Source organism: Eretmochelys imbricata, chromosome 3, assembly GCF_965152235.1.
Source record: "Eretmochelys imbricata isolate rEreImb1 chromosome 3, rEreImb1.hap1, whole genome shotgun sequence".
NCBI classification, from domain to species: Eukaryota; Metazoa; Chordata; order Testudines; family Cheloniidae; genus Eretmochelys; species Eretmochelys imbricata.
Genome location: NC_135574.1, coordinates 127,315,900 through 127,342,551, shown reverse-complemented (window position 1 = coordinate 127,342,551; position 26,652 = coordinate 127,315,900). Strand labels below are relative to the sequence as shown.

Genomic DNA, 26,652 nt, shown 5'->3' with positions numbered 1-26,652 from the left:
TCCAGAGAAGAGGAACAAAAATGGTTAAAGGTTTAGAAAACATGACATATGAGGGAAGATTGAAAACATTGGGTTTGTTTAGTCTGGAGAAGAGAAGACTGAGGGGGGACATGATAATTTTCAAGTACATAAAAGGTTGTTACAAGGAGGAGGGAGAAAAATTGTTCTTCTTAACCTCTGAGGACAAGAAGCAGTGGGCTTAAATTGCAGCAAGAAAGGTTTAGGCTGGACATTAGGAAAAACTTCCTAACTATCAGAGTGGTTAAACACCAGAATAAATTGCCTAAGGAGGTGGTGGAATCTCCATCATTGGGGATTTTTAAGAGCAGGTTGGACAAACACCTGTCAGGGATGACCTAGATAATACTTAGTCCTGCCTTGAGTGCAGGGGACTGGACTAGATGACCTCTCGAGGTCCCTTCCAGTTCTATGATTCTATGTGATGTACCTCATCCAGTGAGCCAAATGCCCCAACACCTACTATTTGGTGAAACCAGACAATCACTACACTCTTGAATGAACTCACACAGAAAGATGATAAAAAACAAAAACACCGTATCACCCATGGACAACACTCTTCACAAAATGATCATTCCATATCTGACCTCTCAGACTCTGTCCTCAAAGGAAATCTGCACAGCACCTTCAAAAGACGAGTGTGGGAGCTTAAATTCATACCTTTTCTAGACACTAAAAATCATATTTTTAAAGATACTGGATTTATGGCTCATTACAACAATCTGTAACCCCAACCCCCCTTTTTTGTCCTGTTACTGCAAAGGTGACACTCTGAGTACCTTTCCCAGACCTGAAGAAGAGCTCTGTGTAAGCTCAAAAGCTTGTCTCTCTCACCAACAGAAGTTGGTCCAATAAAAGATAGCACCTCACCCACCTTGTCTCAAGAAATGTCTACTGTGTTTAAAGTTTCAACATACAGCATGAATTTAGGAATTATCATACTAGAAAAGACCACCTGGTCTCAGGCTTTGTTTTCATTAGGAACTTGTGTCGGTACTATGCCACTCAGGGTGTGGAAAATCCACACCCTGAACGATGTAGTTATACCAACCTAACCCCTGGTGTAGACAGTGCTATATTGACGGGAGGACTTCTCCTGTTGACATAGCTACCGCCTCATGGGAAGGTAAAGTACCTATGCCAACGAGAGAAGCTCTTGTCGGCATATGCTGTGTTTTCACTGAAGCACTGCAGCAGCGCAACTGCGCCACAGCATTGTAATTGGAGACCTGCCCTTATATCCTGTTTCCAGCATTCACCAATTCTTGATGTGTCAGAGAAAAAGCACAAAATTTCCATAATGCAGCTAATTGCTTAGATTGTAAACTCTTACTTAGATTGTATACTCTCTTGGGCAAGAGCAATCTTTTTGTTCTGTGTTGAAAGTACAGCGCCTTGTACAATGGGGTACTGGTCCATGAGTGGGGTTCCTAGAGACTACCACCATACAAATAATAATAATAAAGAGCAATAATGTTCTTCATGACTGTTGCCAGCGATCAGTTTATAAACAGGGGTTGAGCCAGTCAGAAGATTTTAACTGTTCAAAAACTTACATAGGAAAATGTTTTCAGAACTTTTTTTCCCCCTACAGTTCAACCAGCTCTATCTTAAATAATAAGAATCAATACCTTTTGTAGTTGCCCTCTTAACTATTTTAACTGCAGGTGGTACTCTCATTCAGATAGAAGACCATATATGCAAAATGCCACTTCTGGGCCTGATTATTTACTCATATTTTTGTGCCCACAATTGAACTGCAGATGAAATTACATAGAAATATCATGGTAATCCACAGTGGAGAAAAGGGACATAGTAAAATTGCTGGCGTTCAATGAGACTTGAGTAAAATACAATTTCTAAATGTATTATGTAGTAGTTTTTGCAAGTGTCAGTGGCTCTTTAAAGCCTAGGCAGAGTGCAAACACAGCACCTTGGCATAACTCAAATCCTGGAGTGCTTTTCTGCTCTCCTCAAATGTGTTTTTAACTGCAAACAAAAATAAAGTACAATCACAAAGATTTACAGTATTTCCCCCAACAGCTCAAGGGGTGGCACATAAAATATTTTTAATGACAACTCATCCGATGCCAAGGAGTTTCATAGCTACCTCAGATTTTATTATATTTTACTGGAGTGCAGAAGAAAAGTCTACTATGTTTCCAATAACACAGAATCAGAAAACTAACTTGGAGGGGTAACATTAATACCTTTCAAATAACAACTCAAACCAGTGGCTGAGTGTGCTCCCAATACTCTGAATGATGGGCTATACCATTGAACCAATGTCTCTACATAATAATATGCCCAGCACACAGGTGGCTAATAAATCAGGGAGAACAACACCGCAGATGCCTGAATTTCTTATGTTGAATTTACAAGTCCTGCTTCCTCAAGGAAGACAAGTATTGGTGTACCATTGCTGATTTACCTACACCAAACTCACCCTGTAGATTCAACTAACCTAGGATGGACAATATATTGGGCAAATTTAGAGGAGATATAAACGGTGGTGGAGATATAAATCAGTGGGAGCTGGTGTACCTGACAAATGTAGAGAGAAGAAAGGTGGAGTTGTTACAGAAAAATAAACCAACAAGTTGTGGAGCGAAAGTCAGGGGTGTGAGGTGGGGCAGTGGATTTATGAAAATATTTTCTGATTCAGAAATGGAAATCTATTTTCAGACCAGTTTCCTTCCAATATAAGTAATGAAAGAGAAAAAAATCCCACTTGTTTAGCATAGGAAGGAAAAATGTGTTTGTGGGCAGAGGTTTTGATAGGGGAATGTATGGTAAGCTTCCTTCTTTAGGGGCTTAGTATGGCTTAAGACAGCTTCCATTACTGCTGGCCAACAGCAGCTCTGCAGGTTTCTCTAGATACACAACTATGGAGGTTACTCCCTATCCAGACGGAGCAATTTCCCTGTTAGTAGTGGCCACGAAATACCTACAGTTGTATTATACAGCCATCCAAGAGTGCTTCCTCTTCTAGTGGCAGTCACAGACTCCTCCCAGTCCAAATGCCATTATGGCAATTAGGCTCATGGAAATGATGTCAGGTTACACGGTAAATAAGGCTAAGATTTTGTCACCGTTATTTTTAGTAAAAGTCACGGACAGGTCACAGGCAACAAACAAAATTCACAAAGACCGTGACTTTTACTAAAAATAACTGTACAAGCCTCGACAGAGGCGCACAGCCGCAGCCCCCACCATGGGGCAGGGGCGCACGGCCCTGGCGGCAGACCCCACTGTGGGGCTATGTGGGGAGCATAGCCCCAGCTCCAGCTGCTGACAGCTGAAACAGTCACGGAGGTCCGGTAAAATCACAGAATCCGTGACTGTCGTGAGCTCCATGACTAAATCGTAGCCTTAATAATAAATATTCTCAGTCTGCCCCTGACACACCAATGTGAGGAGCTCTGGCTAAGTGAAATTCAGAGAACCAAGGAAAGAAATTTAAATGACTTGTGAGGACCAAAGATGAAGTCTCTGGGTCTGACAGACCCATAACAGAGTTGTCACCTAGGAAGAGAAGGTTCCTATTGGGCTGAAAATTTACATTCACTCAGTACTATTCCCAAAAAACAATAGGAGTCCCTCTGCATCATCTTTGTTACTGGAAGAAAGGCTCTCTCTCACCAACCATCTCCTCTTGAACACCCCAAAAAAGAAGAAGTTTTAAAAGTGATTTAACAGAGAAAAATAGGCACCCAGTTCACTCCTGGGGGAATTCTGTGCCAAAAAAATTAAATTCTGCACCCAATATTTTAAAATTCTGCATATTTTATTTGCCAAAATAACACAATATAATGATGCCAGTTTCAATTATTTTGGTAATTTATTTCAAAAAAACTGTCAGCATGTATGTCTTTTCGAATTTTTTTTTTGACAAATAGATTCCTTACTAGGCATATTAATACAGAACTTTGAGTAATAATTCATTTAAACAACAATACAGAAGCACATTTCCCACAGCCCTAAGAAGCAGTGCAAAGGCTTGGCGGAGTCAGGGGTAATGGAGGAGCTTCTTTTTCTTCAGTGCTTAGCCAGATAGTTGGCTGTAGCAAGTGTTCGCCATTTGGTCCGTTCCTCACAACCGCAAAGGCTTGATGGCCTCAGAGTCCAACATCGAAACAGACTTGATGAACCCATAATAGGGGGTCTGCCTCTGGGCCGCCTCCACTCCTTGGTTGGTGGAATTTCATCCCAGATGTTACAAGCCACCTGGAGAAAGGCGTTCACTGGAACATCTTGTGGCATCCTTGTGACATGTCTGAAAAGTGTAAGGCGCCGCCTGCGGACAATGGCCCCAGTAGTCTGTAGACCCAAATGACCATAAACATCTGCATTACGGATGAAGTCATTCCACTTTATGGCCATTATACGACATTCATATTTTGTGTGGAAAGCCTCCAGCTTTGTCCAGTCTGTGCGGCGTAGTGTCCATGTTTTGCAGCCGTACAACAGCATGGGAAGGATACAGCCTCCCCCACCCCGTCTGACCTGTACCTCATCGTGGTGGGGGGGTGTAACATCTGAAGTAGGGGATTGTTCGTTGGAGCTATGCTATCAGCGATGAAAGCTTGTGCAAAATATTACCTTAGGCATTATGCGAGGTGGACAGATCCAATGTGAACCCTGAAAATGATGGCTAACACAGGCAGCGAAGATGCAGGGCAGCAGCTGCACCTAGCTACCCGAGGTGAGTCAGAAAGACTCAACAGCTTGGGTCACACAGCGTGGAGCTAGTACTGGTAGACCAGGAAAAGGGTCCCACGACTGCACTTCTGTCTCATCCTAATGGGACAAGGTATTTCCTGGGATAATCATTCACTCTTGTTTTTTTGACCATGAATAACCTAGTATTCAGCACCAGGGTTAAAGCCCCTGCCTTACTTTCAGCTGTAGATGCCTTGTTGATGTCATCTCCCCTTGGTGCAAACATGACGGGTTTGTGCCAAAGCCTTCTGGGGACACGCATCCTCTGATGTCAGCTGGCAAGTCTGCAGTACATTATGACAATGCATCCAAGTGTATCTGGTATCTCCAACAGTCCACCAAAATTGCAACTCAGAATGTTGCAACTCTTCACAGGCATGATCATCAGGTCGCTGTCTCATGCAAAATGGACCGTCTTGGTACATCAATCACAGGACTAACCGAAGCAAGGCCAATAGATCACGGACGTCATGAGGTGGAAGATTCTTTACTTCTGTATTCTGGCAGCCCCAACCATTTATATGGGGTAGCAAGGCCAAGTCTTTCCTGACAACCTAGATGCTTGGGTCTCCTTGTTTACTTACTGCATGTCTTAAACTTCGGCACAGTTACCTCACTCATAGTAGTCTATGCGCCGACAGAGGAATCTGTTGACTCAGTTAAAGATCATTTCTACGATCAATTGGAACATCCAGTATGCACAGTCCCTCCACATGATAATCTCACGATCCTGGGAGACCTAAATGCAGTTACTGGCTCCCTGAGAACTGGGTTTAAGCAGGTCATTGGTTATTATGGTTCAGGAACACCCAGTGATAAGTCTCGCCACTAGCTTACATTTCTGTATCTCCCAGAATCTTTCCATTCTTGGGCCATGGTTCAAGCAGCGACGCACATGCCAGATGTCATGGATCTCTCATGATGGCGTCACTCAGAAGGAGTTGGACCACATCATTACATTAAATAGGCATCTCTTCGTCTCCTGTAGAGTATATCATGGGGCAAAATGCGCAGCGAACACAAATCACCATCTAATGGTCGTCCATATGGTGTTGATACTCCAACGAGCAGGTAAGCCCTCTGTGATGATGAAGAAGTTTGACATCGACTCACTCCGTGTGCCAGGTTTAGCCAACAGTTTTTGTATCCACGTCAGCAACAGATTCTCTGCTCTAGCTAATCTGCCAGACAACATGGAGGTTGACTGGTCCCTGTTCACTTCTACCCTCAACCAATCTGCTGAGCAGACGATTGGCTATAGACATCCAGCATGCCGACCACGGTTATCGGAGGAGGCTTTCCAGATAATTAAATTGAAGGCCGTAGCCCACCAGCATGGTCATAAGCGCACTCATAATCAGCTGAAGCAAAAATTTAACACCCTGGCACTCTGCGATCGCAAGGCATATTATAACCAAGTGGCAGATGATGTCAAATTTGGCTTAGCCAGGGGCGACTTGAAGCCAGCATTCTGCGCCATTTGCAACCTCAGTGGTCAAGAGATAGTCACTACAAACGGCATCCTGAATGACAGCCAAGGCCATCCATGTAAATCGGATGATGACATTCTCTCGCGCTGGGTGGAACATTATCACAGTGTCCTGAACCATCCTCCAGCTGCTGCTTGTTCAGAGCTAGATGATCTGGCAGTCATTGCGGTTCCGGATCCAGATATTTGTATTGATGCACCAACACTGGATGAAGTGAAGTGTGCCACCTCTAAACTGAAAAACAGATGTGCAGCTGGTGCTAATGGCATTCCCTCAGAGCTGCTAAAATGTGCTATTGATCCTGTAGCAGAATCACTTCTGGCCATCTTTCGTCTGGTGTGGAGAACTGGAACCCTGCCAACTGCATGGAAGGACGGTATTGTGATCTCACTCTATAAGGGCAAGGGACCGCGCAGCGAATGTAAGAGCTATAGGCTGATCACCTTGCTCTCCGTTCCAGGGAAGGTGTTTGCGTATGTTTTGCTGGCATGCCTGGAGCCTTTGCTAAATCGGAAGCGTCGTCCCCAACAGTCAGGCTTTACGAGGAACAGGTCCACATTAGACACCATTTTGGCCCTTCGCTTGTTGTCAGAGATACATTGCGAGTCCAGGAAGCCCCTGTACATAGCATATGTTGATCTTTAGGCTGCATTTGATTCAGTAGACCGTGTTGTGTTATGGAAGGCCTTAAAGGGGGTAGGTGTCCCTACCACTCTGCTGGACTTGATTAGAGAGCTGCATAATGGAACCACTGCCAGTGTTCGTCTGGGGAACCAGATGTCAGTGCCTTTTAAATCGGTATCTGGTGTTAGGCAGGGTTATGTTCTGGCCCCTGCACTCTTTTGTCGGGCAATGGATTTCATAATGCAGCATTCCGTCAGGTCCATAGGCATTGAGATTGGTGATCTCTTGCTCACAGACCTTGACTAAACTGATGACATTGTTCTTTTAGTACAGAGCCCCGACAGGGTTCGTGAGGCACTCTAGCATACAGAGGAGGAGTCAGCAAAGATTGGTCTCCATGTTTCATGGTCAAAGACAAAACTGCAAAATCTAGGACCAGGTCCACCTGAAATTCCTATCGCTTTGAACAACGAAACCATCAAATCAGTTTCCAGTTTTTGCTATCTTGGTTCTATACATACCAGCTCCTCCAATTCTTACATGGAGGTTCTCCATTGGATTGGCATCACAGCATCTGCCATGGGCCATTTACAACGGCTATGGAATCAACATCATCTTAGTATGACAACCAAGTTCAGGATTTATTCGTGCTGTATCCTTCCCAATGGAGGAGCTGAGAGGAAGTAATTGCTGGGAAGGAGCCTGGGAGTGAACCTGAAGGGTTTTGGATGTGGGTGGGAGAAGTATGAAAGAGGTGTTTTTTTGGGGGGAGGAGTGGGAAAGGGATTATTAGGAAGTTGTGGAGCCTTCCACCATGCAGACCCTGTCTGACCCCTAGCCTCTCCCATTCAGCCAGGAATGGCTGCCCCTGTCCCCCTGCACCCCCACTTCCCACTCAGCCAGGCATGGCTGCCCCTGTCCCCCTGCACCCCCACTCCCTATTCAGCTAAGTGCAGCTCCCATCTCCATATGTCCCTGCACTTCCCCTCTCCCATGTGGCCCTGCACCCCGACTCCCATTCAGTCCCTGGATCAATGTTGTCACCCCACTAGCTCCTGTGTCCCTGCCCCGTCTGTTCCCCCCACTAGCCCTTCTGAACCCCAGCCTGTGCCCCCCAGCAGCCCCATGAGCCCTGTTCTGTCCCTCCCTGCCATATTCCATGCCTCTTCACCTGGCCCTGTACAGAGGGCACTGTGAGGAAGGTAGCCTCTGCCCCCTCCCTCTCTGCAGCTAGCTGCTCCAGCCCGTGAGCCAGCTGCCTTCTCTTCTGGGGCCACATCAGCCACTGGTGGCCGAAACGTGTAAATGCAGTTTCCCTTCACCGCCCCATCAGAATCAATTATTCTGTAGGGGAAAAAATCTGTGGGGGACATTAATTCTGCGTTTGCGCAGTAATCCCCCAGGAGTACTAGTTGCTCTCTCCTCTCTGCAGACCCAATACACTAGTCACTCCCACAGGCAGAATATTCTCAGTGAGAGACAGGGACAAGTAGAGGATAAGAAGTTGCAGAGTGCATAAAGTAATAGCCTCATTTATAGAAACTCCCTTTCACCCAAGCTGCTATACAACTTTGGGGATGCTCATTGGTGTTGATCTGTCCCACAGTTAGGTCAACCTGGTGCACAGCCAATACCTACATCCTTCCAAAGCTCAAAAAGATGGATAACCTCTACTAAAGAGAGTCCACAATAAGCAACTGCCATCCCCACACCGCCAGCTTCAAGATAAGTCGTTGTTACTGTTCAGTTGAACAGTTAGGCTTACCACATGAAAACATAGAAGCAGCCTTGCCAACCAAATGTTGAATGAGAAAATCTGAAAACCCAGACATATGCTCTTTCAAATCTCACAAGCCAACAGATTTGAATTAAATAAGAAATTAAACAAGAAAATACCTTGGAGACAGTCACCCTGGAGCCCTGATGCAATAGCCAGATTCTCCATATGAAAATGATTTTATTTATAGATGTAATCTAAGGCTTTAAAATCTTGAATTAGCTCAGAAATTGAAAATAAATACTGTGCTGTACAGCCAATAAAAACCTAAACCCTTTTTAGATTTTGGGTTTGAAATAATGACTCTGAAGACAAGACATACAAGACTGTAAAAAAGATCACTTGCCTCTTTTCCAGATTTAATTATAAGAATCCCTAAATAAACAGGATGGAAGTTACTTGAATTTTACTCTTCTCTGAACAGACTCAATCCCTCTTACCTCCTTCCCAAATCCAAGGTCATTTTGGCCAAGTTTCAGCGTTGCCTATACTACAGTTTAATCTGCATTACGCAAAACCTTATTCAACACAGTTCTTGATAGGTAGGTAGAAAGAGTCCACCTACCGCTATAGATATATCTGTGTTGGGACAGGGTTGCAATGGAACTGTCCCCCTTTGTCATGGTTAAAACACAGCTCAGTCTTGCAGCGGAGACAGGACAGAATCATGACATATCTAAAGTTCTAGCACAGTTCAGGGACATGGTCAAAACATAGTTAGAGTCCATCTGTAAGACCAAACTATATTTTACTATGTAGGAGAACTGTCTTGTGACTTGGTCCCCCAACACACCGGTATTTGTACTGCAGATGGGCTCTAATGAGAAAAGCATAGACAAGTGCCTAACCATGCTATAAGCACAATTTTGTGAAATATTTTATAACATGATTAGGCCCTACCTACAATGGTCTAGGAAACACTGCTAGCCTCTTGCTAGCAAGATCCATTATTCAATATGGTTCTGGCTAATGTGCTTCTAGTGCCAGTTTGACAGGGCCTTGCAGAGAGGGAGGAGGAATATGCAATAAATAATCATATTTTGCACTATTAGAGTACCTCATCATTGTATCTACAATAAGTTTATGGTACACACAATAGCATTATAACATCCTTGTGTGATAGATACTACTATATCCCTTTAGCAGATGGGGAAACTGAGGCATCAATAACAGAGCAGAGAATAGAGCCCAGGAGTATTAACATTCAATATGATGCTCTAATCACCTGAGTATCCTCAGAACAACTGAGTTTGAAGTCTAGCTAGGACTTTTGTCCTTACCTGTAACCTGTACCTTCAGGATCGTCAGAGATGAGCAAAAAGTCCTGAAAGGCAGTCATAATTACAGCCTATCAATTTAAAAAAGAGAACTATTCAACTCAGTACCTATATCAGGAGCAAGGAGTGTCTCCCTTGTCTTGCCCAAACTCATTTAAGTTACAAATATCTGTCACGGGAATGGCTAAATCATTTCCAAAAACAAAAGGTATTCAGGCTGCAATGAAAGAGGCACCATCAACTCAAAAAAAAATCATGTTTCTGTCTGAAAAACTGCATAACTACTCTAGTTACACATAACGCCTAGACTACTAGAATTGAAAGAAGTTGATGAAATTTTTTTTCTCAAGTTTGTTTACTTTGTGCAGTTGACAATTAATTGTGTATAGTCAATTATATTTCCCCCTTTATATTCACTGTCTCTTTAGCTGAAAAGTCCCCTATCAACATCAACAAGGAAGCAGAAAACCCAAATTTTCTTAAAAAAAAAAAAAATATATATATATATATATAAAAATGTCAGGATGTGTGATCAGAACTGGAGTGTTTAAAATGAGTAAATTTTAAAATAAAAAAAAATTCAAGTTGACAAAGTCCTTTAGGAAGACAAAGCACAGCTTCTCAGAAATTTCATTTTAAAACCGGGCCCTTGCATATAACCCTGTTCCTGTGATCTTTCATAAGGATTTTTAAGTATAAGAACAGTTTGGCCCATTGGAGTTTAGAAAGTCAGTGATCCACTATATGAACTAAAACCTAGGCCTTGATATAAGTAAATGGTTATAAATTAGCCTGTATATAATCCACCAATTATCTACATAGGTTTTCTTGACACATTGAAACCTGATAGCTCATAAATGGGCATTGCATTCTACAGTACAATCTGAAAGTCATGGCAGCAACAGTACTATCTACACAATTATGTTCTTGGAACTATTTATTTCCTAACATTTATTCTTTCTAGCCAATTCTTCATATATATCATTAGCTTCCTAATTGTGTTAATCTAAGAGTCCATTCTAGGCCACTGGGGACCATCTAGTACAGCCATAGTTAGGAAGATTTAAATGCATGTGATACTTTGGAAACTTTTCAATTGCATTCTAAGCACTACCCTAACAAAAGGAAATTTGGCTCCACACTTATATACCATATACATAACACAGAGCATCTGATTGAAAACTATAGCAGCTTAGAAAATTAAGGCTAAAACTTGAATTAACACTCCATCCTCAGCTCACAACTTTTAAATTTTATTTCTTGGTAAGGGCATCAATTAATACTGGAATGTCATCGATACCCATTCTCCTTACTCTCATGGATTTAAGACAGGCCCCTTTAACATGCTTGAATATAATATTTTGTAGGTGATTGTGCTAACTCTTTGGATATCATATTTCAATCCTGATCCACAAGCTATGTTGTAATAATAAAAATGAAAAGGGTCTGACATTTTAAAAAATAGTTACAATGGGCACAAGCAGCTCGACAGGACAGCAGGAAATCTGGAGCAGTCTGAATATTACAAACATAGACAAGGCCTGATCCCCTCCATGGCTGCACCAGATGAACCCAGGCCTCAGACCATCAGCACCATAAAGTTCATCAAAAGCCAGGACAGAGCAGCAGATGACAGAACAAGGAGCAATGGTCTCAAGTTGCAGTGGGGGAGGTCTAGGTTGGATATTAGGAAAAACTATTTCACTAGGAGGTGGTGAAGCACTGGAATGGGTTACCTAGGGAGGCGATGGAATCTCCATCCTTAGAGGTTTTTAAGGCCCGGCTTGACAAAGCCCTGGCTGGAATGATTTAGTTGGGGTTGATCCGGCTTTGCGCAGGGGGTTGGACTAGATGATTGCCTGAGGTCTCTTCCAACCCTAATCTTCTATGATTCGATGAGATCCCCTGCTAATGAGCTAGTCACTGATTCAGAAAACCTATGATGATGCTTTTCCCAGAAGGATCAGCATCTGTTAGCAGGGTGGGTTGTTTCAGGTAAACACTTCCAGCCTGTTATGGGAGTGCACTGCTGGTAGAGAACATGACTGACCTTTGGTTAACGAATGTTATATGTAGCAGTGTGACACCTGTGGTATTCTTAACAACATGTCTGAGAACATACTGCACAATAGAGCACACATCCTAGTTTCTCTAGAGGAGCTGTGGAGTTCTGCTGCTCACTCTGTCTGTTCCACTGTTCCATAAATATCTGCCTAGATCACTTTTACTTTTACACTAAAGAAACCAGCATATGAATACGCTATTAAAGGGACAATGTTAGTTCCAGGATACGTTAACATGGGTCTTAACTGGAAGGAAGTGTCTTCTGGGACCCTAAACAGCTATTTAAATATGTCCATAACTCATCTGCCGATGTCTTAACAATGATCAGGATCTTCTGTTTATTTGGGACCCAAACAAAAACAATGGACCATATTCTACTCTCAGCTACACCCGTGTAAAGCGGGAATAACACCACTGACCCTTTTTCTGATTTCACTTACACCACCGTAAGTCAAACATAATTCAACAAAGTCAATGGAGTTACATTGGCATGCGATCAGGATAAATGAGAGAAGAATTAGTTGCAATGGAGTTCCAGTTGTACTTCAGCGTAACTGAGAGCAGAATAAAGCTCACTGTTTTGTGCTGTGCTGATAAATCATGTTGGGCTAAAATGCTTTGGGATAAAAAATGCTCACCGATCAAATTGGAGGGGAAAAAGTGGTGAAACTCTATTCAGGCTCTACCCACAAAGCCACAGGAGTGGGATGCTTCCTGATGGATGATCCATATTGATCAGTAGTGAAACAGTCATTTGTTAGGTTGGTAGACTGTATGAAATCTATATATAACTTTGAAATTGTTCCTCAACGTGGGTCTCCTGGATAGCAGGACACAGAACTAGTCACTAGAAATGGAATACTACAACAATTTACATTTTGTTTTTACTGCTTATTACTCAAACCAAATTATTTTGCATGTGAAGAAACAGCAGGCAGAAAAACAATGGACTGCCCCCTTCTCATTCAGAAGTGCATTAGACATTTCCACTTCTTTTGTCTCTTTTCTATTATCATTAAATTTGTTCCTGATTCTGAATATACTTTCATTATTAAATATACTCACATCATCAGTAGCATGTGCCACTTTTTCTGAAAGCTTTCTGTGCCTATTGGGGTTGGGGGAGAGAGAAACAAAATCATTTGTTCATTCATCTCAGAAAAATGTGAACGCTCAGAATGTCTGTGAACTATGTAATTATCTAAACAACGTCAAGAATGAAATCTGGAAAAGGAATTTCTTGGAATTTTCACTACTTTTGTGGAAATATCATAACCATAAAGTAACTACATACTTTTTTATTAACAAATATAGTATTACATTGCAATTAATCACAGTAAATGAGCTTATTTAAACAAGCAAATTTACAATAAACAAATTAAGAATAAAACTATATGCAAACCATTTTAATGATGCAGAAACTCTAATGGCAATATAAAAACAAGGGCTGTTTGGTAAGAGTTTGCTTAGCAGATTCGACATTAGTAAATTCAACTAAACACTTTCTTTTAAAGTATTTGATCTGATCCTCCAAACACTTGTTGACAAATGATTTTACATATACTGCTAGTCCAAAACTGACTGGGACTACTGATGTGTGTAAATTTACTCATGCTTGTAAGTGTTTGCAGGATTGGACCCTTAGTTTTCATACATTGTTTGAACACTGTTCCAGCACATTAAGACAAGTTAGGCTTAGTGATCATTTGTGTGGCATTATCTATTTCGTTCTCCAGTGTAATTCTGCAGCTAAATGTATTAATATTTCAGAGGGTACACAAACAGTGATCAGGTCCCTTACAGGTACAAAAAGCATACATTATACAAAATTTCCTCATCAGGCTCCTGGAAATTTCCTGAATAAGTTTTTTTTTTTAATACTTAAAATGACTATATTTTGAACAGAGTTGGCAAAAATAAATAGGCTTTTCAAATATATTCTAAGCTAACAGGTAGATACAACAAGCAGAGAAGGTAAAATAAAGCTCCAAACTACTGGTAAACCCAAGGCCCTTTCCAAATGACTAGTTTTATTAACAGAAAAATTCAAAACAAGCAACTTTGCACCTACTAACAAACAGAGGTCTTTGCAGCTTTCAATAAGGGGAGGAGGAGAGGACACAAACTCATCTGAGCAACCATCCTGGCTGCTTCCCCTGTGCTTTTATAGCCCCTATTGCAGATCAGCCATGAAATAGGCAGTGGACCCAGGTTCTTTCTGTGACCTCTTACACGCTGGGCCTTTGGGATCACCTTTATACCTTAGGGCTCATTCTCTCTCTCACCCTTCCTCCCAAATTAAAGGTTTTAAATTGTGGTTTCTAAGGACAGTCATTTCTTGATCTCGGAAGATCATAGTGTGGTTGGTGTTTAGCCACACACATAGCTCTTTTTTCTATCTCTTGCTTGCTATTTTAATTCCTCCCTTCTTTTCCTTTAGCCATCTAAGCAATTTCCTGCTTCTTACTTACTCAAACCTAATCCTGCCTTTCCTCTTCCACCCCAAAATACATTGGCAATTACAAGTGATTGCATAATGAGCTGGAGTTATAGGACCAAATTCCCCAGTAGTGTAAGAAGATGACTCTACTCCAGGGAAGTAAATGGAATTACTGCCAACATAAATAGGTGTGAGTCTGGCCCACAGTATCACAAAACAACACATGGATATTTTATTGAGCAACAGAAAAGTGTGAGATTTCCTTCTCTAATGTCACATTATCAATTTGATAGGAGAAGGAAGCCAATATTGACAATACCTTTACAATATATATTTTATAGTAAGATTGCAGTCCTCCCAAAAAACCGAAAAAATATTTATTTTCACACACATCCCCGCACATCCCCCCCCCCCGGCACTGTTCTCTCTGTACTTGTTTTATGCATCAACTAAAAGAATAATATTTCAAAAGTAAGCTACCAATCTTGTGAGACTGAATGTCCAAAAGCAGTATCAAAAGGCAATAAGGGTCGGATCCTGCAGTGCACTCTGATATTTCCCCTCAGTTCCTGGGATTATAATACAAAAATGTAATTAGTACAAACCATTACAAGAGGACATGCATGTAGGCCCTGGTCCTGCAAATACTCACATGTTTAACTTTTTAAGAACATGCATAAGAGTTTGCAAGGGAGGAGAACTGGGAGATTAAGTTATGCTCCAAGGATTCTCCTTTATAGAGCAAAGGGCACAAGTACTGTATTAAAAGACATTTCTGATTAGGAACAATATGGTATGACTTGCTGCAAAAAGCAGATGTACCTCTGTAAAGAAGCATATGGTACATCGACAAAGGGTCAGATACATCAAGTAGGAGCATATTCATTAGCTATGATGTCTGGGAAGTTAGGCATATAATTGCAGGAGGTCTCAATGGTTCTATCATTATAGATACTCACAATTAAACTGTTGTGAAGTATTTTTCTCTTTTGTTTTTCTTGCTGGTATCGCTCGTTAACTTCCTGTAAAGACCGCTTGAGATCAAAAGCTTTTGTCTGGAATGCTGGAAGAAGAAAGCCATTTTAAAAACGTAAACTCTTGGGATATACAAATAGGATTTTCAATAGCACCTAAGTGAACTAGGAGCACAGTTACTATGGGCACAAATACATAACCTTGAAAATGTTAAATTATTAGACGTACAAGGCATTCAAAGATCATTCACATCTGCCAGTTCAGTTAGGCCAGTGCTATTTGTCACTACGTGAGAGATCAATGTACAGAGGCCATTTTGGGACTCCAGCTGTTTAAGCTGGTAGACATCAGACACGCTGCAGTGATGACAGGCTTTTTCTTCCACTGAGCAAATGGGTGGTGATCTTTACCATTCTAATCACCTCTACTGCAGATTCATTAGGCATCAATAGTGGCATGTACTCCCCTCCTATGCAGAGGAAAAGCGCTGAGGCAGCTCCAACCGTGGGTGGTTTATTAAGGATTTAAGGTGGAAATGGGGGAGTGTTCTAGCATGAACAGACAGGCTTTAACTTGCTCTTGGATACCCATGGAGTGGCGAATAGATAGGAGAGTACAAATCTTATGCAAGTTTTAATTATATGAAGTATTTTGAGAAAATACTTCACATGTGATGGAACAGGAGTCCGATTGTCCTGGGAAATGGAGTTTATACATATAATGAAGGCAGAAGAGTCATTACTTCATGTCTCTGCTTTTTCAGTTGAGCATAAATTTTCAATACAGTAAGCAGAAAGTTAGACATGCAACTCATTTAGTGTGCTGCTAAACCCTTGTAAACAGAGCTGAAAATGTTCCCTATAAAATGCCAGAGTACACTTCATTTCTAAGATTTCATAGAAAGCTTAATCTTTTGAAATCCCATGAAAGTCCTCCTCACACAAACTGAAGAGGGACGTATAGAGCAGAGTAAAAGCTCTCCAACCTCACAGATGATTTTGTTTCCACCTAATTACATTCACACTGAAAGGTCCATGTGGCAGATGAGAAAAACCTGTAAACTGTCAGAGAAAGCAACCTCCCAGGAACCCCAGCAAGAAATCGAAGTCCACAACATTAGCGAGCTGTCCAGTGACGTAGAAGTACGGTATCCCTCGAATGTGGCTGTAGAGTTGGACTAGCAATAAGGCCACTAGGCAGTATTCACCTTTTTATGAAGAAGTTAATATTGAATTTTAAGATCTCAACATGGCAAGCATGTGACTTACACTCCCGGCTAGAAGCTAAAAATCTGAAAACTTTAAACAACCTTTGTCTTATACTGGAGTTCCCCAGATATTATTTTTGCCATTCCTAATCTGTAAGCCTCACCCGTCAGCCTTGAGGTACTCTCCAGTGTGCAAATTACCAGGGATACATGAAACTGTCAGCTGGAGGGGCAAGGCAAGACCCAAGAGCTATACGGAGAATGGTCCCTTTCTTGCATTCAGTAAATCTAGTAACAATGGCTTAGTCTGAGCAATCATTTGTGGGTTAATGTTGGGTTAAACCTAAATGATAGGGGAGGTTAAAATGTTCAGTGTTACCCTGGAAGCCTAAACAGAAACTTCTCTCTTTGGCCACATAAGACAGTAATAGATATATTTTTAAAATATACACAGCAACACTCAATTCTTGAATTTTCTTGGAGAACCAACAGAGGAGGAATTGTATTATGGAATTGTAACAGTGACCCCCTGCTAGGCTGCAAGACATTTTCCATTACAGACCTGAACTTGACCACTTGGCACAGCTCCCTCACATAAGATTTTCCAAGTGAAGCCCCTCATAGCTAAAGCATGATGTAAAAATCTCTTGATTTTTTATACACTAACTCTCTTGAAGAACTAGCACTTAGGACTATTTTTTTAGCAAGCTGAAGAGTAAATGGTTTTAGTTATTGGAGGTGATCTTTGTGCAGTGAGCTTCTGCGAGAGGCCTGGTGAATATTACAAGCTCTGCTCCACTTAATCTGTGCTTTAGTTTAAAAAAAAAAAATTCTAGCCCTTTTTGTTGTGAAAGTAATTGTGAAAACAGAAATCAATCATTAGCTCGTCACAATGGTCACTGGTTTGTCACAATGGTTTTTCGAAAAGACAGATGATTCCTTGGGATCTGCAGAAAACAAATAAAGGTCGACAACAAGCTATGTTTAGCCAAGCACTGCACAACCCCCTACCTCAAGTTCTTGCACCTGACAGCTGTATTTTCATACATGCTTTCCCAACACTCACTCCCACAAAAAGAATAAACCATTATGCCGCTCATGTTTTGTGAGGTTTTATATGCACCAGAGATGGACCCTTTTAATGTAAACGCCACAAAGCCCATTTTCTAACAGGCAATTAAACCTTTCTTGTGTGGAACTATTTGTTTATGTACCTAGCCATTTGTTACCATTATTATTTGTGTTCTCCTGGGATTCCTGCTTGTTTCCCCAGTGAGCCACTCTAGAAGTTACTTATTATTATTTATTATTCATATTATGGTAGTGCCTAGGAACTCATCCTGACATCAGGACTCCACTGTGCTAGGCACTGTACAAACACAGAGTAAGAGACTGCCCCGGAAGGTTACTATCTAAGCAGACAAGACAGACACAGGGTGGGGAAAAGGGTATACTGTACAAGCAGAATGAACACAAGTGATGGTTTGCAAACATCATGTTAATGTCATAATTTTCCATCTTCTCTTCCCATACTGGGTCCAAATTTTAAAAACGAGGCCAATCAAACCCAATGGAAATGGTTCCCCTACCTTGTAGGTTAGAGAGCCATGATACAATATGCTTCACATCACTAGTCCTTTCAATGTTGTTCCAGTTATCTTGCAAGAAAGGTTGCATAAGAGGACAAACATTAGTTATCTTTTCTAAATGATTAGCACCAGCCTGAGTAACTGGTTTTGTTGCACACTGTTTTAGTCTTAACCAGATGTTATCTATAAGTTGTCAGATGCTCTATCTGTCTGTAATACTGCTCTTCAGGATAGTGCATTTTTATACTATGCAGAGGTTTGGCTTGGTTTTTAATCTCCCCACAAAAATTGAGGGTGATTTGATACAAACTTTTAAAGTAGCAGGTTTTTTGTTTTGTTCTTCATTTCAGAAGGAACATTTTGAAGGCACAGAAAAGTCAGGGAAGAACATTCATTTGGGCCCAAATCCAGCCCCTTCCCTTCCCCCGAGGTGCAGGGGACATCCCAGGCAGCAGAGCTGGTGAGGCTGGGCTATGCAAAAGAGGGCAAACGCAGGATTCCGGGGACCATGCAGAGAATGCACATCTCCTGCACGGTGCAGAGCTCAGCTCCCGGGGAAGGAGGCAGGACTTGGGCGGGCTAGGGGATGAGCTGCTCCACAAAGCCTTCCATCTTCCCCACCACAGGAAGGAGGAGCCTGTGTAAGGAGACATGGAGGCGAATTCATAGACTGGGGCACTGTAGCTTCCATAAAACCTATCTATAGTTTATTAGGGGTGGTGGAATAATTCGTCCCCCAGTTATTCATTTGATCAGGTACAGCCTTTAGATTTGCTCCTTCATAACTGCTAGGGGTGCTAACTTTCTAATCACACAAAACTGAACACCCTAGCCCTGCCCCTTCCTGAGGCCCCGCCCCATTCCCTGAGGCCCCATCCCCCGCTCACTACATCCCCCTCCCTCAGTGGCTCGCTCTCCCCCACCCTCACTCACTTTCACTGGGCTGGGGGAGGGGATTGGGGTGCGGCATGGGATGAGGACTCTAACTGGGGGTGCAGACTCCAAGGTGGGGCCAGAAATGAGGGGTTCAGAGTGCGGGAGGGGGCTCGGGCTCTGGCTGGTGTGGGCTCTGGGCTGGGGTGAAGGGTTTGGGGTGCAGGAGGGGGCTCCAGGGTGGGGCTGAGGGATTGGGAATGTGGAAGGGGGCTGCGGGTTGACGCAGGGGGTTGGGGTGTGGGAGGGGATATAGACTCTGGGGATTAAGGGTTTGGGGTGCAGGAGGCGGGTCCTGGCTGGGGGGTGGGGCTGCAGAATTCAGAGTGCGGGATGGGGCTGCGGGTTGAGGCAGGAGATTGGGGTGCAGGAGGGGGTGCAGGATGAGGGGATCAGGGTGTGAGATGGGGCTTTGGTCTGGGGCAGGGTGCAAGGGGTGCCGGTTCTGGGGTGGGGCTGAGGGGTTGGGGTACAGGAGGGGGGCTCTGGGTTTTGGGGGGGGGGCTCAGGGCTGGGGTAGGGGCATGGGCTTACCTCGGGTGGCTCCAGGTCAGGGATGCTGCGGGTCTAAGGCAAGCTAGTCCCTACCTGTCCTGGCACTGCGCCCTGGAAGCGGCCAGGAGGTCCAGCTCCTAGGCGGCGGGGTGGGAGGGGCCAGGAGGCTCTGTGCGCTGCTCTCGGGCACAGGCACCACCACCCCCCAGCTCCCACTGGCTGCAGTTCCCAGCCAATGAGACCGCAGGGCCAGTGGTCGGGGCGGGGACAGCGTGCGGAGCCCCGTGAGGCCCACCTCTCCCCCCGTCTCGGAGCCAGACCTGCTGCCCGCTTCTGGGGCACAGCGCAGTGCCAGGATAGGTAGGTACTAGCCTGCCTTAGACCTGCAGCACCGCCGACCGGACTTTTAACGGCCCAGTCAGCAGTGCTGACTGGAGCCGCCAGGATTCCTTTTTGACAGGGCGTTCCGGTCAAAAACCGGACACTTGGCAACCCTAATAACTGCTAACTTGCTAAGCACTGACAATACTAGTTCTTCCATTTTTTGAAGACTATTCAGGGTCCACAGACACTAATATGGCCTTTTTCAGACAGTATCTATATGATGGATTAAGTTAAAAGAGTCTTCTTAAATTTTCAGAAACTTGCCACCCATCTCAAAAACGGCTGGATTGATATATGAGTCTCAGGAGGACCCCTGTCAGTCAGTCTGCCAATATTTTTTGCTAAAATGATAACATCTATGTTAACTGGGGAACTATGGTAATAAGGACAGAATAATGGGTCTGTTCCTGGTTTGGGAATTACTATTATTCACACTTCACACAGCAAAGATGGCAGTGTCTAGTTTTCAGACTGAGATTAAATAAATCTAATAAGGGGCTACTCAGTTATTTTACAACTGTCTGAGTTCACTCTATACCCACCAGACTCTGGCAATTGACATACTTGGAATGCTTTTTAACATTTCTTCTATGGGTATCTACCTATCAAGCATTTCAGCTTGAGCCTCTATTTTATGAAGTTAAACAGGTAACATATGATTTCCCTGGTACTGTATATATATATTTGGGATTATTCGTAGTAAGGGATGAAGTGTACATCTCATGACAGGTTTCAGAGTAGCAGCCGTGTTAGTCTGTATTTGCAAAAAGAAAAGGAGGACTTGTGGCACCTTAGAGACTAACAAATTTATTAGAGCATAAGCTTTCATGAGCTACAGCTCACTTCATCGGATGCATACAGTGGAAAATATAGTTGGGAGATTTTATATACACAGAGAACATGAAACAATGGGTGTTACCATACAGACTGTAACAAGAGTGATCACGAAAGATGAGCTATTACCAGCAGGAGAGTGGGGGGCCGGGCCGGGCCGGGCCGACCTTTTGTAGTGATAATCAAGCCCATTGCCAACTGTGTCCACATATCTATTCAGGGGACACCATCCTAGAGCCTAATCACATCAGCCACACTATCAGAGGCTTGTTCACCTGTGCATCTACCAATGTGATATATGCCATCATGTGCCAGCAATGTCCCTCTGCCATGTACATTGGCCAAACTGGACAGTCTCTATGTAAAAGAATAAACGGACAGAAATCAGACGTCAAGAATTATAACATTCAAAAACCAGTCAGACAATACTTCAATCTCTTTGGTCACTCGATTACAGACCTAAAAGTGGCAATTCTTCAACAAAAAAACTTCAAAAACAGACTCCAACGAGAGACTGCTGAATTGGAATTAATTTGCAAACTGGATACAATTAACTTAGGCTTGAATAAAGACTGGGAGTGGATCTGCATCCGATGAAGTGAGCTGTAGCTCATGAAAGCTTATGCTCAAATAAATTTGTTAGTCTCTAAGGTGCCACAAGTCCTCCTTTTCTCATTACACAAAGTAAAACTATTTCCCTTGTTTATTTCCCCTCCTACTGTTCTTGTAAAGTGCTGGAAATGGCCCACCTTGATTATCACAACAAAAGGTCCCCCCCCCACCACCACTCTCCTGCTAGTGATAGCTCACCTTTCCTGATCACTCTTGTTACAGTCTGTATGTTAACACCCATTGTTTCATGTTCTCTGTGTATATAAAATCTCCCAACTATATTTTCCACTGTATGCATCCGATGAAGTGAGCTGTAGCTCATGAAAGCTTATGCTCTAATAAATCTCATGACAGTAATTCTGAATATTTCTCTATGATATTGTGTAACTGGTCCACCAATTTTATTTTGTTTTACCAGATGGACAAATCTCCAGGTAGAATCCCTTCCATGATGATCTGTGAACCTGGCCTGGTTGTTTAAGTTTATGATACTGACAATGTAGTTTGCTATTTCGTTCATACTCTTTCCCACCCCTACCTCATTTACTTAAGAGGGATAAGGGTATCCAACCACATACCTTTTGTATCATGCTAAGTTCCATTTTGTTTGGGTCAAACAAATTTACAGCAGGAAAGTTCCTCCTACCTTTTCCATTTGCAATTATTTTAAAAAATACTTTAGAATTTGTGTGCATTTGGTCAGTCATTTTGAGTCCTTCAAACCCAAATTTATCCTACGAGAATATTTTCTGTGCTAATGCTGAGCCTCGCCGTATATCTTTACTATTTACCATTATTAACATTTATGTAAGTGTTACACTTGAAAACATTTCCCATGAGTTAATAGCTCACCACCTCTTGACATCCTTGTAAATGTCACTGTTACATAAGGTCCAAGTCCTGCATTTTGATCCACGTGGGTGGAACTGCTACACTCACACACAGCTCCACTGAAATCAGTGGCTACGCCCACACAGATTACAATGCAAGACTGTGGCCTAACTCAGAACATTAATATTTTATGTTTCCAGGTACATGATATTATAAGTAATAAATTACTATAAGGAACTGAAAAATATAGGTTAAGAACACATAGAAATCACCCAAGCACCAATATGCTATTCCACAGCTGTGACATCACAGACTGATGCATTAAGGGATTTCAACAGCAAGACTAGAACAGACCAGAGGATTCTATGGGACCTATAAAGAATATTTTAAAAACTAGCTTACAACACTGTATTTGTTTATGGGATAACTGCCCCCCACAGCCCGATAAATTGGAGCATTCAACTTAAAATCCTGGTTCTTTTTTACTTTGTTCTCTGTTACCGTATCAAAGGTGGTCTGTTTAATTGTTTTCTTCATCTTGGCAGTGGAACATTCTAAACCCATGCAGAGTACATAATCTTTGTTTAATCCATCTGTCTGACTAATCTGGCACACACTTGCCACTGTGCATTCTGCTTGATTCCATTACGTAAGTAATCCCCCCTTGAGACAAATAAGACCCAGACCTAACTGATTTTTGCAGTATAAAAATGGACAATTGTTTCTCATATGTTGCAATATCTGGGGATAGCATTGTGAGTTGCTGAGTGGCCCACAAATTTTGGTTTTTACTTTTTATTCCTGCATTTTGGATAAATCAAATCAGATGTTGACGGTTACATTTTCAAAACTCTGGTCCCCAAGCCTGCTATCAGATCCGCTAGCAAAGACCCTTATGCCTGTGTGGGGTCCCACTGAAGTCAATGAGTTCTGAACATGTGCAGGAGTCCAGACTGGAGGCTCCAATTGCAGAATCAATGCCTTAGTGCCTGAGTTACACATACACAGAGTGTTTGTGCAGACAAGTACATGCTTTGCATTTATATATGTTTTGCAAGTCAAACATAGGCACTGAATTTTGAAAACGTAGTCTTTATAGTGTCATTTTACACAGTACCTTGTGTGTGTCTGTTTTTTTAATTAAGAAGTATATTTTCTCCCTAAAACATAGGAAAAATTTAAAAATCCAGTTTGCCCTATTTTCTGACATTATTCTGAGAAGGCTGAACTCTCCTGAGATTTTCCCTGGTACAGTCAAAAGTACAAAGTTCCAGCTCAGGAAACACATTTTTTATTTTACTATTCCATAACAATCAAGATACCAAGCCTGAAAATTTCACATTAAAATGTTAGAACGGGGCCAACTTGGCACTCCAGTAGAAGCTGCAATCAGCACCAAAAAAATTGATCCAAATTATTGTAAGGCATGCTGCCTTGTGAAAATATTTGATTACACACATATTTTTGGTAGTACCTGCTTAAGGAAAGCCCACGATCTAGAAGCCTAAATGAAAAAACAAACAAACAAAAAACGACCCCAAAATTTAAGTGACACCCATGTCAAAACCAAACGAAACACATGAAAGAAATGTAATGTTAATGTTACACGTCTGAAACATAAATGCGGTGAGTCTTACTTTGCAGAGCTTCATTCTGCAGCTGGATCTTTTGGACAGCAGTCAAAACTTGGTAAAGAGAATTCTTGTACTGATGTTGAAAGTCTCTTGAAAGCTCAAGAGCAAATGCATGGAGGTTCTTCAGGTCTCGCTTAAGTCTCTATGCAATAAGCAGAAAACATCATCTTAAAAAAGATGTAAAAATAGTAGTTGGATGGTAAAATATCCATAATGCAAATAACTATTGTCAGGTATCACAACCAAGAAGAACGTTTATATTTCACATAATGAATGGGTTTAATTTAAGGACTGATTTTGCAAGATGCTAAGTCATCTCATTTCCAACTGACTTCCGCAGGAAATTTCATAGCAAGTGCTCAGACCATCACTGCATTAGGCCCTAAATGTGGAAGAAAGTATCTTTTTTAATTTTGTTAACTAAAACCAAGACACTTTAACAGTGCGTAATGTACATGCTTATGAATCACATATACAAGTAATTTTAAATACACATACTTAAAAATAAATAATTAGTTATTACTATATTCTTACTTTGCACATTTTACATACTTTGTTCAGTAGCTACATACCTAGCTCATCCTCAAATTTTTCTAGAATTAGCCGCTTCTTCTGATATGAAAGAAGATGCATTTTACAAAAATCAGATTCCTTTATAGTGTGGGATACAATGTTTTTTATTATTAAAATACATTAACACCCAGAGCATCTTAGACTGACAGTCAAAAATTGAAATAAGTAAAAATAAATTAAATGCAAGAGAGAAGTGTGGTCTGACTGTAAGACTAGGAGCCAGGAAATCTCCTTCTAGGCTCTTCAACAAGGCACTTAGCCAATCTGTAAAATGGGATTAATAATGATTTACCTCGCAGAGGTGTGGTGATGGTTAACACTTTCTAAGGCCCTCTGAAGATGAGAAAGTGCTGAGTATTACTCTGTGGTGCTTTGATATTACTAGTACTACATAGTCAGCCTTTCACTGTGAATTAATTACTTGACTAATTTTTAATGGTAAGACTTTGTACTGAAGGTTAAAAAAATAAAATCTACCTCCGAAAAGCTACAGAACACAACAGGGTAAGAAAACCAGTGTTTTTCAGTGACAATTCTAGGAATACAGGTAATTTAGAATTGTATCTGGACAGCTTTTGCCTCTTGTAATGTATTTATCTCCTTGTTGATAGAAAGCCATCACAGTCCAAATGTGTTGCATCCCAATCAGCTCTGCCATTCTATCTAACCTAAAATTTAAAATAGTATTACAATATTTTCTATGAAGCGTCATTCTAATGAGATTAGCACACTTCATTTATAAAACACCACAGTCCTCTTTTCTGTTATTTCTCTTTCAAAGACAGTTCAGATGCACTCCTTTTATACAAGCTTTTAGGCATCAACTCAGAGACTCATGTTCCTCTAAAAAAGCTGACATCTGCAAGTGTCCTTGAGAGAAACCCACAGCTTTACAGCCTGTTTGCAGTCAGTACCTTTTAACAGAGGTATAACACATTTTAATACAATTGGGTGGACAGCTCTAGTGTTTTCATTGCCTTGAAAATGTTTTAGGTACTGTAAAACAAACATACACTAACCAATAAAATATAAATAGACTGCTCATGGGTCTGTTCCCACAAGCCCTTCATGTGGGGAACTGCTGATGAAGTTGATAGGAGTGTCACATGCAGAGGTTTTTAGGATCAGGCTTATCTTTCAGAAATTATTAGCATACTGTCTTAGACTTAGAACGGACTGTTTCTTTTTTAACATATTTTATGACTGCTTCGGTGCACTGAGTATCTCTGCATTATTACTAAGATTCTTTACCTGTATTGCTCCATAAACCTGGATTATAATGGAGCTCGTGCTTCTGCACAAGTTCTGTTGCTTGTCATGAACAAAGTTAAGCTGTTCCACTTCATTAGTGTCTCTTCCAATCAACCCTCGAAACTGTTAAAAAAAAACAAACGGAGAATGTCACTTTGAAGATTCACAACTCTGTAAGTGTATGTTTTGGTCTAACATAGGAGATTTCAACATTAGCACCAGCCAGGGACTAGAACACAGGCACCCAAATGCCATCTCTTAATACGGTATATTCCATATTTGCAGTAGTGAAAGAAGATCAGTCTTTGAAAACCATATTTTAAAAAATAACCAAATAAGATTATTTTTTATCCATTATGGAAAAAAAAGACAATGCTTCATCAGCTTTATGTAAAAAAAAAAAAAAAAAAAAAAAAAAGTTAATACAAGTCACCAAATTTTATAATAGTTTTCCTTCAAACTATGAAAATGTAATATTAAAGACCTTAACCAAATAAAACTAAAACTAAAAAATGGGAGTGAAGGTTGTAATGCTCCTTTTCTAATCTCAAACGAGAGGGCTAATTATTGCAGGGTTTGTCAATTAGCAGATGACATTAAAAATCATACAATATGTTCTGAAATCCATAGGCACAATGGAATAGGTTAAAGAAGGTGTTTCAGCCTACTCTCTGAATTGCCAGGCTTATGTCACTATAAACACCTTCCTACTATTATTTCAGTTGTGTTTTATATTGGATTATATTTCTCTTGGATTTTCATTTTTATTGAAGCAATTTAATTAAGTACTCAGACCTTGACTTACCACTGTGATACTCCAGTTTTACACCACCAGAACTTCACTGAAATCAGTGGAGTGACATTCATGTAAACATCAAATAATACAGTGGTACACTAGGCCCTCAGTTTAAAGTGGCCAAAC

The 26,652-nt window shown here is 41.5% G+C and overlaps 1 protein-coding gene across 1 annotated transcript in view; it reads right to left on the bottom strand.

Moving 5' to 3' along the window:
• KIF25 (kinesin family member 25) overlaps positions 1 to 26,652 on the bottom strand; it is a 72,292-nt gene that overhangs the window by 31,030 nt on the left and 14,610 nt on the right. Inside the window, 5 exon segments of the mRNA XM_077811821.1 lie at positions 13,038 to 13,080; positions 14,893 to 14,981; positions 15,372 to 15,475; positions 23,910 to 24,048; positions 25,731 to 25,853. Of these exon segments, the coding sequence (XP_077667947.1) occupies positions 13,038 to 13,080; positions 14,893 to 14,981; positions 15,372 to 15,475; positions 23,910 to 24,048; positions 25,731 to 25,853 (498 nt within the window).